The sequence below is a fragment of the Henckelia pumila genome, chromosome 4, assembly GCF_033568475.1.
Source record: "Henckelia pumila isolate YLH828 chromosome 4, ASM3356847v2, whole genome shotgun sequence".
In the NCBI taxonomy this organism is placed as follows: domain Eukaryota; kingdom Viridiplantae; phylum Streptophyta; class Magnoliopsida; order Lamiales; family Gesneriaceae; genus Henckelia; species Henckelia pumila.
The window spans coordinates 28,124,758-28,138,214 of record NC_133123.1 but is presented as its reverse complement, the minus strand read 5'-3'; the positions used below and the strand labels follow the sequence as shown (position 1 = coordinate 28,138,214).

Here is a 13,457-nt window from a genome sequence, read left to right as displayed (position 1 = left end):
CGCAGACATAAGTTTTAGAAATAAGAATGAAAATGCATTTACAAGTTATGAATAGTTTGATTGTACACAACTCTTTTTACGGTCATTGGAATATATACGTTTGTGATAGTATTTCAAGGGTAGCATCAAATAAATCACCTTAATTATTATTTGTCGACAAGCAATTAACGATGGACTAGTCTAGTAATAAAAAAAAATTCACTCAATCAGTTTGGTACGGGTGATAAGATAAATAATATGAGCAATGCTACATGTACAACCAAATTTATGCAACAATTTTTACACCACAAAAAAATCAATAAAAAATTTAATTTATCAAATCTCACGATACATTGAATGCAAAATCTCGCGATATCATATTAAAATCTCACGAGATAATAGTAAAATATCACGACATAATTGTTGTATATATCGTTGTACGATATATTGGTTGTACCTTTAGAATTATTCAAATAATATATAGATAAGTAATGTTATGTAATAAAAAATAAATAAGAAATGATAGTGAATATTTGATTTGATTTGATTGATAGATTATATTTTATTTGTTTTGATTGATTAAATTTTATTTAAAAAAGGTAAATTATCATATTACCCTTTTAATAATAAAAATATATAAATAATATTATTTATAAGGGGTAATATAGTAATTTTAATTTTAGATTTGATTGATGTAAGATAAATAATTAATGATTTGATTGATGTAAAATTATAATTAATAGATTGATAAATAATATGATGAAAAAAATGTGTGATTAGAAAATATAATTTTATACATAGATTATTAATAATGGTACCAAACGGAGGTGTTGATGAGATGATAATTTTGAAGATGATGTACTCTAAACGAATATCCAAGAGTTCAAATCTCAACGCATATATAATATATATTAATATTGATCGTGTTAATGTGACAAAACACGAGTCATTAGATCAACTCTTAAAATAAAATAAATTGAACTCAACCTTTTAGCGGAGTGTTTAAAACTATTTGTTTACGCATAAAAGTTAGAACTGCCTAAAATCAAATGATCTCTATAATAGAAAACCCACACAGAATATCATGTCTTATAAGCCGATCTCCCAAGCTAATATCTTAGCTTTGAATATACCTAAACATTTCACAAAATGATGACAATAACTTGGCAGACACAAGTCCAGGTAAAACATGGAGTTTATCTAGAATTTGGGGGAATCCAGTTATACCATAAAGTTAAAGAAGCTTGGTTCCCAAAAACAAATTAAGCAATAACTCAATAGATCTAAACTCCTGGTAATAACACTTAACAATTCAACAAAAACTCTTATGAGATGGTTTTACATGTCAAATTCGTGAGATGAATCTCCTATTTTAATGAACCAATTAATATGATCCGTGAGACGATTTCACATGAAACCTTCCACTAATTCTAATAAGAAAGTACGTAGTTTATATTAGGGCTGACGAAAAATACTGAAATGCCGTCATACCGCCTTTACCGTACCCAAAAAAAATCGTATATACCGAAATTTTCGGTATCGGTATCGATATAAAATTTTTAAATTTTCGATATTTCGGTTTATCGAAAAAAATCGATATACACGATATCGATATGATACCGTCGGATTTATCCTCTTGGTACGGATCCGACCATCGATTATACCGGGATCACAATCCCTTCAGTTACAACGGCAGGCCAGTTGTAACCAAATTGCATCAATTTAAACTTTACCACGTGGTGAGATTCGTTGTTCTTGGCTGTACAAATGATAATTAAACCTATCAAATTAAACATAAATACACTTCATAGATACTTCAATAATTACATTCTATTGTTTTCTTTAATATAATTAGTACACACGCACATATCTGGCGGGATCTTATATGATCAAGAATCGATTTTATATTAAGACCAAGTTAATTGGCTTGATAGGATTAATCATTTCAATACAATGTCTTATTTGCAATTTTATGTATTGATTATTTATCTCACGTCAATCAGATCATGATTAAATTAAAATTATGATATTATATTTTATATATTCTTTTATTTATATTCACTAATTATTGAAACAAAAAAATTATAATTTATCATATTATCTCAAATTTATTCAACGAACCCAAATAAATTAATATTTATTCAATATTATTTTGCATCCTACTGAAATATTTTATTAATTATAATTATAATTATAATATTATTTATTTATACAATCTCATAAAAAATACATGTTTTGTAGAAATAATGTTTTGTTATTTGAAAAATATTAAACTCAAAATTTTTATATGATATTGAGTAAATATTTAATCGAATATCATATATATGCGACGACGTAAGCAGCAGCATTAATTACCACGTTGCTATGTTAATTAGTGGGAGCAGTGCCTCGTTACAACACCATCTGCTCCACATGCTATGCTTCCATATATAATTTATTTTTAAAAAAAAAATAAAAATTAAAAGAATCTAAGGAAATTAAATCGACTATAGTGGTATTAAAATATTCGGGGTTGCCATATATAGCCAAAATAATATAACTGAAAACTTGAGAAGATATTAATAAATGTGCTACAAACTATATATATTTCGCATTATGTAACGCCCAAAATTTTCTTAGGTGATTTCGCATGCATAACTAGGAAATAATTAAAGTAAAAATTTTAATAAATGGGTTAAATGACTTTATGTGAATTATGTGATTCTATGTGCATGATTTAAATATTATTTTTAGCATTTAACCCGCAATTATGCCATTTATGGAATTGTTAGAAATATTAGTTTTTTATCGCGTAGACGGGACCGTGGATGAACGAGATGATAGATTTTCACTCAAAATATTTTATGAGGATTTTATGAGCCTTAAAATATTATTTTTAAGGTATTACTTTCAGAAAATAATAGTTTATGTATATATATATATATTTATGGAGTCAATTTTCACTAAATTAAGTAATTTTAAAGGCTTTTATGGAGTTTTAAAAATCTTTTAAAATTATATTACGAAAATTATCTGAAATTAGTTAATTTTAAGAGTTTTATTTTTATATTATTGTGATATATTATCTACCCAATAAGTCTAGATAATTAAGATAATCTCAAAATTTTTATATCTAGACTTATTTATTCATCTCATTTACGTTTAATCACCCTAGCCGCCATCTCCTTCTTATCCATCATTTTCACCAGAAAACTCACATCACACACAAGCACTTTGAAGATTTAATCGAAGTTTTGAAGATCATTCGTCCCGGTGATCGCCGTACGCGCCCTATTCACGTTTCTACTTTGAAAATCAACCAAGGCACGTTTAAATTCTCTCATTTGCCACCATTTAAGCCATATATTCAGTTCTTACATGAAAAATCGTTGTTATTGCATGTGTGAATCGAGTTTTATGAAGCTTATGCAACCTTATGTGATATGTCCATGTTTTCTCATGCTTCTCACGAGTTGTTCCTTTGTTTTCCTGATCTGGAACGGCTAGGGTCTGCTGGCTCACGTTACTAGGATGTGTTGTGGTCCCTAGGGTCGAACCAAGGCAGGTCTAGGTCCTGGTAAAGAGCAGGCCGATCGGGTTTCCTTTGTTGCACAGCAGGTCGGCAGTTTACGGGTTTCCCAAAGCGTGGCTCGCTAGGGCTGTGTAGGGATCGGTTTTAGTCGAGGAATGGCTCGTTGGAACCGCACATACGTGGGCTACGTCTGGGCGATGGAGCTCCGGCCGACGGGTGGCCGGAGCTGGCCGGCAGCAGGCCACAAGGCCTGCTGCTCACGGCCGAGAGGTTTGCACTTGGATTGCAATTCACGTACGTACTGTGGGAATTCTATATGGGCCGGGCTGGGTTTGCTTATCACGGGTTGGGTCGGGTCAGTTATGTCATGGGTCGAGTTAGTTGGGTCCGGCTCCGGGTTATGTTAGTTGGGCTCGGGTATTTTATTTTTAATTTAATTAATAGTTTAGGTCAGATTATGAGTCTATTTTAGGTTAATTAATTAATTGGGCTTCATGAGTTGAATAAATTGGGTTTAAATAATTATTTAAGTTAGTCCAATAATTTTTATGGGCCTAGATCCCGTAGAATTTATTGGGTCGGTTTTTGGGATATTGGGCCCATTGGGCCAGTCTAGGTGATTAATGGTTTTGGGCTTCGTTATTAGGCCAGACCTGTTTTAATGGGCTAAATTTAAGTTAATGGACTTAAGTTGAGTTATTGGGCTAGTCTAGAAGTTTATGGGCCTAAGTTTAAGGAGTCAGCAGCCTGAACCAATCCATGAAAAATATGCATGGTCCGTAAATATATATTTAATTATCGCATGAATATTTTAAGTATGAAAAAGTATTATTTTTATAGTTATATTATTAATTAATTAAATATATATTTACGGACAATATTTTATGAAAATAAGATCATGAAAGTTTTTATGTATGTGCATGATACTATATGTATATGTGTGATGCTGGACAATGAAAAATATTTTAAGGGAGTTGAAGTGGGTGTGTGACAAACTACGGGATTGGAGATGAGATGCCTAGGCCCGGAGACCTTTCCATATGACACGGGACTGTGGGTCGGGATACTGGGGCCCGATTGCCTTTCCATACGATTATGATTATGTTTGCCTGATGAAAGGGCCAAGAGGTGGAGATCCCACCGCCACGTATGTTGGTTTTAGATTGATCAATCGACATGACACGTCACACATCATGGATATAACCTTCAGATTTTTAAATGATGATAGACCCTTATTATGATGCATGATGATTACGTATGATTATGTATGCTATGTTACGTGATGATTATGATACATGTATTATAAGAACATACATGGATATATATATATATATATATTATTTATTATGTATCTTGCATGTATTATGTGGTGCATCATTTTTATTCATGTTGTTACTATGAGATAGAACGTGCTGAGCCTCTAGGCTCACTAGACTTAAATGGTGCAGGTGAGCAAGAAATAGATCTAGAGAATGTTGCTCCGACTGGTGGTGAAGACGTATGAGCTCCCGGCGGCCGGCTAGCCCGTGACCATCGCTCTAGTCAAGTTTTCAATGAATTGAATATTATTATGTTTTCCCACATGTTTTATGATTTAGTTATGGGTTTATGGAGTTTAGGTGAGAATTTTTATTGAGAGGTTGATAATGATTTTATTGCATGAGTTATACTTATTTTGTTTGCATGCAAATTCTTATTATGGATTTTTGTGGGAACATTTTTATGGAAAATTGTTTATGTTTATAATTATTTTAAAAAGTAATTATTTATTATATATATATATATACGTTTTAATTATATATATATATATATATATTATATTAAATATTTAGTTATTTATTTGTAAAATAAAAAAATTAGTAGTAGTAGGATCGAGTCGTTTCATTTGATATCAGAGCCAGGTTCTTGGAGGGTACTAGCCTACTGCGTGGAGCTCAGAAATCGCACTACCAGTCTGTAAGTTTAATGTTTTAATTATTTTTATTTATGGGGCTTATGATTTTTGATATATTGGTTTAAAGTATGAAAAATTTTAAGTGTACTTAGTTATGCATTGCGATCACGTGAGAGATTTATGGAAATTTATGGGTCCCCGAAGGAATCCCCTGGAAACCAACCCCAATAATGGCGATGAGACGAACCAGAATCAACCTCCGCCACCTCCACTTACTCCGTTCGAGCAGGCCAGTGTGAACATGTGGGCCGGGATTACGAGACTGCTCGAGAACCAGGCTGCTCAGTCGAGGAAGTCTCATGAGGAGGATGTAGCGGAGAGATTCAAGAAGAAGTAGCCCAAGGAGTTCAAGGGAACTACCGATCCACTTGTTGCTGAGGAGTGGATCCGATCTTTAGAGACCATATTTGCCTATATGGGAGTCACTGATGCTGACAGGGTTCGATGTGCTATCTACATGCTTAAGGAGGATGCAGCTCTTTGGTGGGAAGGAGCTATAATCGGAGTGAACTTGACGACCCTGACTTAGGCAAATTTCAGGACTATGTTCTTTGAGAAGTACTACACTGCAGAGGAACGAGGCAGATTGATCAGGGAGTTTATGAGTCTCCGTCAGGGAGACAAGTCTGTTGCGGAATATGTGAAGCAGTTCGAGAGAGGATGCCATTTCGCGCCCCTGATTGCGAATGACGAGCAGGAGAGGCTGAGGCACTTTACTGATGGGCTTCGACTGGATATCAAGCACGACGTTTTCATGGCTGATGTGGCGAATTATAGTGCAGCAGTGAAGAGAGCTTTGAGCTCCGAGCAAGGGAGAAAGGAGATGCAAGCAGCTTACCAGCAGAAGAGGCAGTTTCAGCAGCATTTCCGTGGTCAGTCTTTGCAGCCGGCGAAGAAGCAGTTTACTGGTCCGGTTAAGGGCCCGAATCCTCCCAGACCACAGCAAAGGCAGCAGGGCACACAGAGGCCACAGCAGAAAGGGGCAGCCGCCCAAATCCTGGAGGTATTCCCTTATGCAAGACTTGTCAGAAGCCTCATTCGGGGCAGTGCATGGCTGGTTCAGGTGTCTGTTACAAGTGTAAGCTATCGGGGCACGTTGCGATGAACTGCCCTAATGCGAGGAACATCCCGGGGCGTGTATATGTCATGCAGGCAGAGGAGGCTGACCCAAACACGTCTTTGATCACGGGTAATCTAACTTTTGTATTTAAGATTCGATAGTTTGCATGATTATTTGGATAGCGTGGAAAGTTCGTATTTATATGATATTTTGAGTGAATTGCTCTTGCATGTGTAGTATAAAGGAAATGACTAGGAATTTGGGTAATAGTATACTTAAGGGAATTGTTGTGAATTATGGGTTCAATTAAATTATTCTTAAGTTGTATGTGCGTTGGGATATTTTCTGAGTGCACGGAAGATCCTCGTTAGAGGTAATGCTACGTATGCGTTGCTAGACTCAGAAGCTACGCATTCGTTTATCTCTCAAGAATTTGTTAGGCGGGTAGGCATTATACCTGAGGATGCTGTTACGGGCTATGATGTTACCTTTCCATCTGGCGAGATTCTTACTACCTCTAGTGTACTTAATGGTGTTGAGTTGGAGCTTCAGGGGAATATGATTAGAGCCGATCTAGTGGTTCTACCGATGTCAGGATTTGATCTCATTCTTGGCATGGATTGGTTATCAGTTAATGAAGCTTCGATAGATTTTCGGAGGCGACCAGTTTTAGTGAATCCGTCAGGCGGAGATTCTTTCATATTCCTTGCAGCTCAAAGCAGTGGTGATTCGCATGTCATATCTTATGTGCGTGCAAAGAAGTTATTGCACAAGGGTTGTCAGGGCTTCCTTGCAAGTTTAGTAGTTGCAGCGGATGAGCCGTCTTCTAAATCTATTGCAGATGTTGAGATCATTTGTGAGTTTCCGGATGTATTTCCGGATGATGTAGTAGGAATTCCACCAGTCAGAGAGGTGAAGTTCAATATTGACCTGATGTCGGGTACTGTGCCTATCTCTAAGGCACCGTATCGTCTTGCTCCCACTGAGATGAAAGATTTGCGGGATCAGATACAAGAGCTTTTGGAGAAGAGCTTTATCCGCCCTAGTGTGACACCTTGGGGTGCGCCGGTCTTATTTGTGAAGAAGAAGGACAGCATCATGAGGTTATGTATTGACTATCGAGAGCTGAATAGAGTCACCGGAAGAATAAATATCCACTGCTGAGGATAGAGGATTTATTTGATCAGTTGAAGGGAGCTTCGATGTTTTCTAAGATCGATCTGCGATCGGGTTATCATCAGCTTTGAGTCAAAGAAGAGGATGTGTCCAAGACTGCTTTTCGGACACGTTATGGGCATTACGAGTTTATGGTGATGCCATTTGGACTGACTAATGCTCCGGCGGTTTTCATGGATCTCATGAACCGTGTCTTTAGGCCATATCTTGATCAGTTCGTCATTGTCTTCATTGACGATATTCTAATATATTCGAGGAGCTTGGAGGAGCATAGACATCATTTGCAGACAGCTTTGCAGACTTTGAGAGAGCAGAAGTTGTTTGCGAAATTCAGCAAGTGCAAGTTTTGGCTCGAGCAGGTGGCATTCTTGGGCCACATTGTTTCTAAGGAGGGCATAGCAGTGGATCCATCAAAAGTCGAGGCTGTCCAGAATTGGGGAATTCCGAAGAATGCCTCTGAGATACGCAACTTCTTGGGTTTAGCCGGTTATTATCGGAAGTTCATCAAGGGTTTTTCTTCTATAGCAGTACCCTTGACATCATTGACCAAGAAGAATGCCAAGTATGTTTGGAGCCAAGAGTGTCAGAGGAGCTTTGATCAGCTTAAGGAGGCACTTACTTCTGCACCAGTGTTGGCAGTGCCAATGGATCTTGAGGAGTTTGTGGTGTATACAGATGCGTCTAAGATGGGCTTAGGCGCTGTTCTTATGCAGAATGGTAAGGTGATTGCTTATGCATCGAGACAGTTGAAGACTCATGAGAAGAACTATCCGACGCATGACTTAGAGCTTGCAGTTGTTGTGTTTGCGCTTAAGATATGGAGACATTACTTGTACGGTAAGAAGTGCCAGATTTTCACTGATCACAAGAGTCTCAAGTATTTCTTCACCCATAAGGAGTTGAATATGAGACAACGTCGATGATTGGAGTTAGTTAAGGATTACGACTGTGACATTAGCTACCACCATGGTAAAGCTAATGTAGTAGCCGATGCTTTGAGTCGGAAGAATTCAGTGTTGTCTTGTGTTTCAGTTCAGCAACCTCTACAGGATGAGATTCAGAGGTTTGACCTAGAGATCTACTCCAGTGGGCACGCACCGAGATTATCCACTCTTGTAGTACAACCGACTCTACAGGATCGGATTCGAGAGGGACAGACCATTGATGAGTAGTTGCAGCGCATGAGGCGCAAGGATGAGTTGAAGGGTAGTCTTCTTTATACAGTGGATGATGACATTGTTTGATACAGAGGACGTATGTGGGTACCGAGTACTGATCAGTTGAGAGAAGATATCATGTCAGAGGCACATGCATCTCCGTATTCCATCCATCCAGGGGGTACGAAGATGTACTGAGATTTGAGGACCTTGTATTGGTGGCCGGATATGAAGGGAGATATTGGTCAGTTTGTTTTCAAATGCTTGACTTGTCAGCAAGTCAAGGCAGAGCATCAGCGACCAGCGGGATTATTACGACCACTTCCCATTTCGGAGTGGAAATGGGAGAACATCTCTATGGATTTTGTAGTTGGGCTACCGAGGAGTACTAGAGGATCAACATCGATTTGGGTGGTTGTCGATCGACTCACCAAATCTGCACATTTTCTGCAGGTGAGGACTACTTTTACTATGACTCAGTTTGCAGAACTTTACATTAAGGAGATAGTCAGACTTCACGGTATTCCAGTGTCCATCGTGTCGGACCGAGATCCAAGGTTCACTTTTGCATTTTGGAAGAGTCGGCATACAGCTTTGGGGACTAAGTTATTGTTCAGCACTGCTTTTCATCCTCAGACAGATGGTCAGTCAGAGAGAGTAATTCAGACACTTGAGGATTTGTTGAAGGCATGTGTGATTGATTTTCAGGGCTCGTGGGAGTCGAGATTGCCTTTAGTGAAGTTTACTTATAACAACAGTTTTCAGGCGTCTATAGGTATGGCTCCATACAAGGCTCTTTACGGGAGACAGTGTAGATCTCATGTGCATTGGAACGAGGTTGGAGAGAGGGTCTTGCTAGGACCCGGGATTGTGCAGCAAACGGCGGATATTGTAGCTCAGATCCGAGAGCGGATGAGGACCGCACAGAGTCGTCAGAAGAATTATGCTTGTAACGCCCCGAATTTATCTTAATTATGCTTATTTGAGATAATTGGAGATTTCAGAGTTTAAGAGTCGACTTGTATTTGATCAAGGTCCTTTTTGCAAATTTTGGATTTTTGAGGGACTAAAATGCAAATATGGATTTGTTAGATATTTATAATCTCTTTGACTCTTCTCCTTCACTCATCCTCCCTCCCACACGCCTACCCTCCATTGAAGAACTCCAAACGTGAGTTTCAAGCTTTGGAATTTTCCGTTTTTGTCGATCCGTCCGTTGGAATTTATTTCTGAAGGCAGATTAGCGATCACGGCTGAGAGAGCTTCGTTCTATCGTAAGTTTTTCTACGATAAGATACATTTTAGTTTTTGGATGTTGTTAGAATCGATTGAGATTTGAGTATGTTGTTCTTGGCGGAGTTCTGGTCGTTTATTATCTTTCGGTTTTGAATTAGAGCGACGTTCGGATTTGTTTTGATTTTTGGAAGATTATTCGAAAATGTGGATTTTTAGATTGTTGGAATTGAATTGAATTGAGTAAAGGATGATTGATTTGAGTTGTTTGAATTGATATTATGCTGCCTGTGTTTCCGGTTTATCAGATTATAGCCGTTATGCCGCCGGTTTGAATTTTAAGAATTTTGGAAGTTTTGTTGAGTTTTGGGATTATTTGGTTTGGATGGATTGTTATTGGATTTTGTTTGTATCCGTACAGATTGATTGAAGATAGCGGAGTTCAGAATTGTCAGCTTTCGAATCGTTGAAGAGTTGATCGAGGTTTGGTATCGAGTTGATCTCATCCTTGGAAGTTGACTTGAATTATCTTCATCATTGAACTTTGTTTGGAATGGAATTTTGATTTGGAATTCTTGTTGTTGTTGTTTCCAGGTTTGGAGCATCGACATTTGAAAGAGGTATAAGATGACTTAGACTGGAATGGAACGTGTGACTCGAATCCGACTTGATTCGAGTGTTCCGAAAAAATCACATACTTGCATGTTATTTGATTATTTGAGTTAATTGAGTTATGTTTTGCATTGCATTCATATTGAGCCAAGAATTCTTGATTTGAGCAGCGGGCAGGACGACCCTTTTATGATAGACGTTTTGGGGGCTATACTGTGAGTGGCCTGGGTGTAGCCGTTTCACCTAGTGCTAGCGTACTCCTTATAGTCGCACCAAAGTCTAGAGGATGGAGATACGTAGCACCACCTCGATCGGGAGAGTCGGTGAGTTGTTTACGTGATCTCATCCTCGGGATCCCAAAAGCAAAAACAGCAACTCTTTTGATTATCCGACTTGATAATCTCAGATTTTAAAGACATGCATTGCATTTATGCATATGAATTGAGTTTTAGACATGCTTGTGGAATTGCATGGTTGTTATTTGAATATCTGGAAGATGATGCATTTCGTTTGAGATGTTTTTATGATATTTCATGTTAGTCTCTTTTACTGGGAATATTATTCTCACCGGATTATCTGGCTGTTGTCTTTGTTTGTATGTGTACTTGGCAACAGGTGGGGCAGGATCGAGTCAGAGACGACAGGATAGAACGAGAATGAATAATAGAAGTGGGACTTCGAGTTAGAATTGGAAATGCATGTCAATCTAGTTTATATTTTGAAAGCATGTTTAGAATTCGAACGTTGTTGAATATATGAATGATTAATATTTAAGTTTGTATGTTAATTACACGTTGTTGGTGTTGGAAAACGGTGTTCAGATCAATCAGAATTGATACCCGGTGCAGCGGAAGTTTTAAAATTTTATATGGAACGATTCCATATCATGGGTATCAAAACTTTACGATTAAATTGTGCGTGTAAAAATTAAATAACAATTAAATTTTTATCTTGAAATCTCGAAACGAGATTATGGACACCAACAGATTACTCTGCTCTTGTTGTATATCCCAGGAACTGATGGACGAACAATTCTTCAATCAGGTCCACGAACAGAAGTTTAATCCCTCTGATAGATTGCACTAGAAAATCTATCAGAAGTTTCTACGAAGAGAATTAACGAATTTGATCCGTTAAACCAGACTGCAAATTCAAAATTCACAGGCTGGATTTTCTGTCAGAGAGAGGAGGGGGGCGGCGGCCACTAGAGAGAAAACCCTAGTGTTTTTCGAAAATTATGCCTCTGTTGTATAATTTCTGTACTACAATAACTTATTTATAATGTGGGCTGCTAACAGCTTAGGGCCCATTAGTCATAAATTCAAGTCTGACAAGCAAAGCCCGCATGTTCAGAAATTAATATAAAATTCATCGTGACTCAGATTGATAAACCAATTTCACCAATGTGCACAGAAACCATTTCTGCATCTTTTAAAGTCAAGATAAATTTTCTGAATCCGAATTCAGTGATTTCCAAAAATGCCCATCCCTATGTCATTTTAGGAAATCTTACTCTTCTACTCTGATATAAGAAGTCCTACTTCTTCGTTCATTAAATTTAACTCTTTAAATTTAACTATCTCAATGGAAATTAGAAATCCATTACTTGTGTGACCCTCAATGGTTCAGGGATACAGCTAGCCGTGGGCTCACAACTCCTTGTGACTCGGAACAACAATTTTCGACTTGCCCATCGAATCATGGTAAGAGCGCCTAGCAACATCGCCCCATGATTTCCTAGGTATCACTGATAGTGCCTGCAAGAACCAATAGATTTTGGTTAGCGTACAGTACGGTCCCTTCATCCATATATCCCGATCGAATCAACAACAATTGGTAAATCGAGAGTCGTTCGAGATTCGATAACTATGCAATGCATCTTGAAGATCAAATAGTGACATCGCATGTGCTACTAAGAAATCATTTCTTAAAACACATCATGTACTCTGGCCAGAGATTCGTTACACTAATATCTCCTCAGATTGCATAGGATATCCATACTAGCAAGTATGTGGTGAATCCTTGACAACAAAGCATCGACTCCTATATATGTCGTAGCTGTACCCAATCCCGACACCTGATGACCCCAATAGAGTCGGTAAACGAGTCAAAGTACAGTACTAGCATATAGAGTCTCAATGATGTTTCAAGTAGTAAGGACTAATGATGTACAACCAAAACCACGGACTTTATCCACTTGATAAGTGATAACCACTTGGAAAGTCCGGATAGGGTAGTTCGATCATTCATCGTATGAATATCCATTTGCATGCTTTGAGCATCTCTATGTTCCATACCAATGAAACGTGGTACTCGGCATCGCAAATGCTAGTCTCAATCTCGAGCGATCCTTATCCTTATTAACGGACGGCTCAATCGACTAGGAACTGTTTAGAATATACAGTGACTATAAGATGTGTTTCATGATAGCCATCCCTATGTGCCACCACATCTTACATACACTATAGTATATTCAAGGTCTTCATCTAAACATCTTATAGTATGTCATAACATAATAATATGATAAAAGATAAAGTAAACGCCATTATAAAAGTGTAAATTATATTAAACAAAAGATTGTTTATACATAGAGTCATAAAAGCCCTTAGCCACAAGTTGGCTCACCGGGCACCCACTCTTTCAGTTGGATTCGGAATTTAGCATGTTAGATTGATATTAGATTGAGTCGAATTGTTGAATTGAGATTTGAAACATGTTCAGTTTTCTGGAAAAATTCTGATCCCAGGGTGCGCTCGATCCTACGATTTCATGGGA

The 13,457-nt window shown here is 37.6% G+C and overlaps 1 protein-coding gene across 1 annotated transcript; it reads left to right on the top strand.

The window, feature by feature from the left end:
- Positions 1-5,988: 5,988 nt before the first annotated feature.
- LOC140860733 (uncharacterized) lies at positions 5,989-9,809 on the top strand. The gene is made up of 6 exons (XM_073263740.1): positions 5,989-6,447; positions 6,492-6,633; positions 6,827-7,607; positions 7,937-8,190; positions 8,311-8,402; positions 9,291-9,809. The coding sequence occupies exons 1-6, from the start codon at positions 5,989-5,991 to the stop codon at positions 9,807-9,809; spliced, it is 2,247 nt and encodes a 748-aa protein (XP_073119841.1).
- Positions 9,810-13,457: the final 3,648 nt, after the last annotated feature.

What these genes read in the sequence shown, in the direction of transcription:
- LOC140860733 (XM_073263740.1), top strand. Translation starts at nt 5,989, where the DNA reads ATGTTCTTTGAGAAGTACTACACTGCAGAGGAACGAGGCAGATTGATC. An exon ending in AAGAAGGACAGCATCATGAG is followed by an intron (nt 7,608 to 7,936) that starts GTTATGTATTGA and finishes AATATATTCGAG; the next exon opens with GAGCTTGGAGGAGCATAGAC. An exon ending in TTATCGGAAGTTCATCAAGG is followed by an intron (nt 8,191 to 8,310) that starts GTTTTTCTTCTA and finishes CTTCTGCACCAG; the next exon opens with TGTTGGCAGTGCCAATGGAT.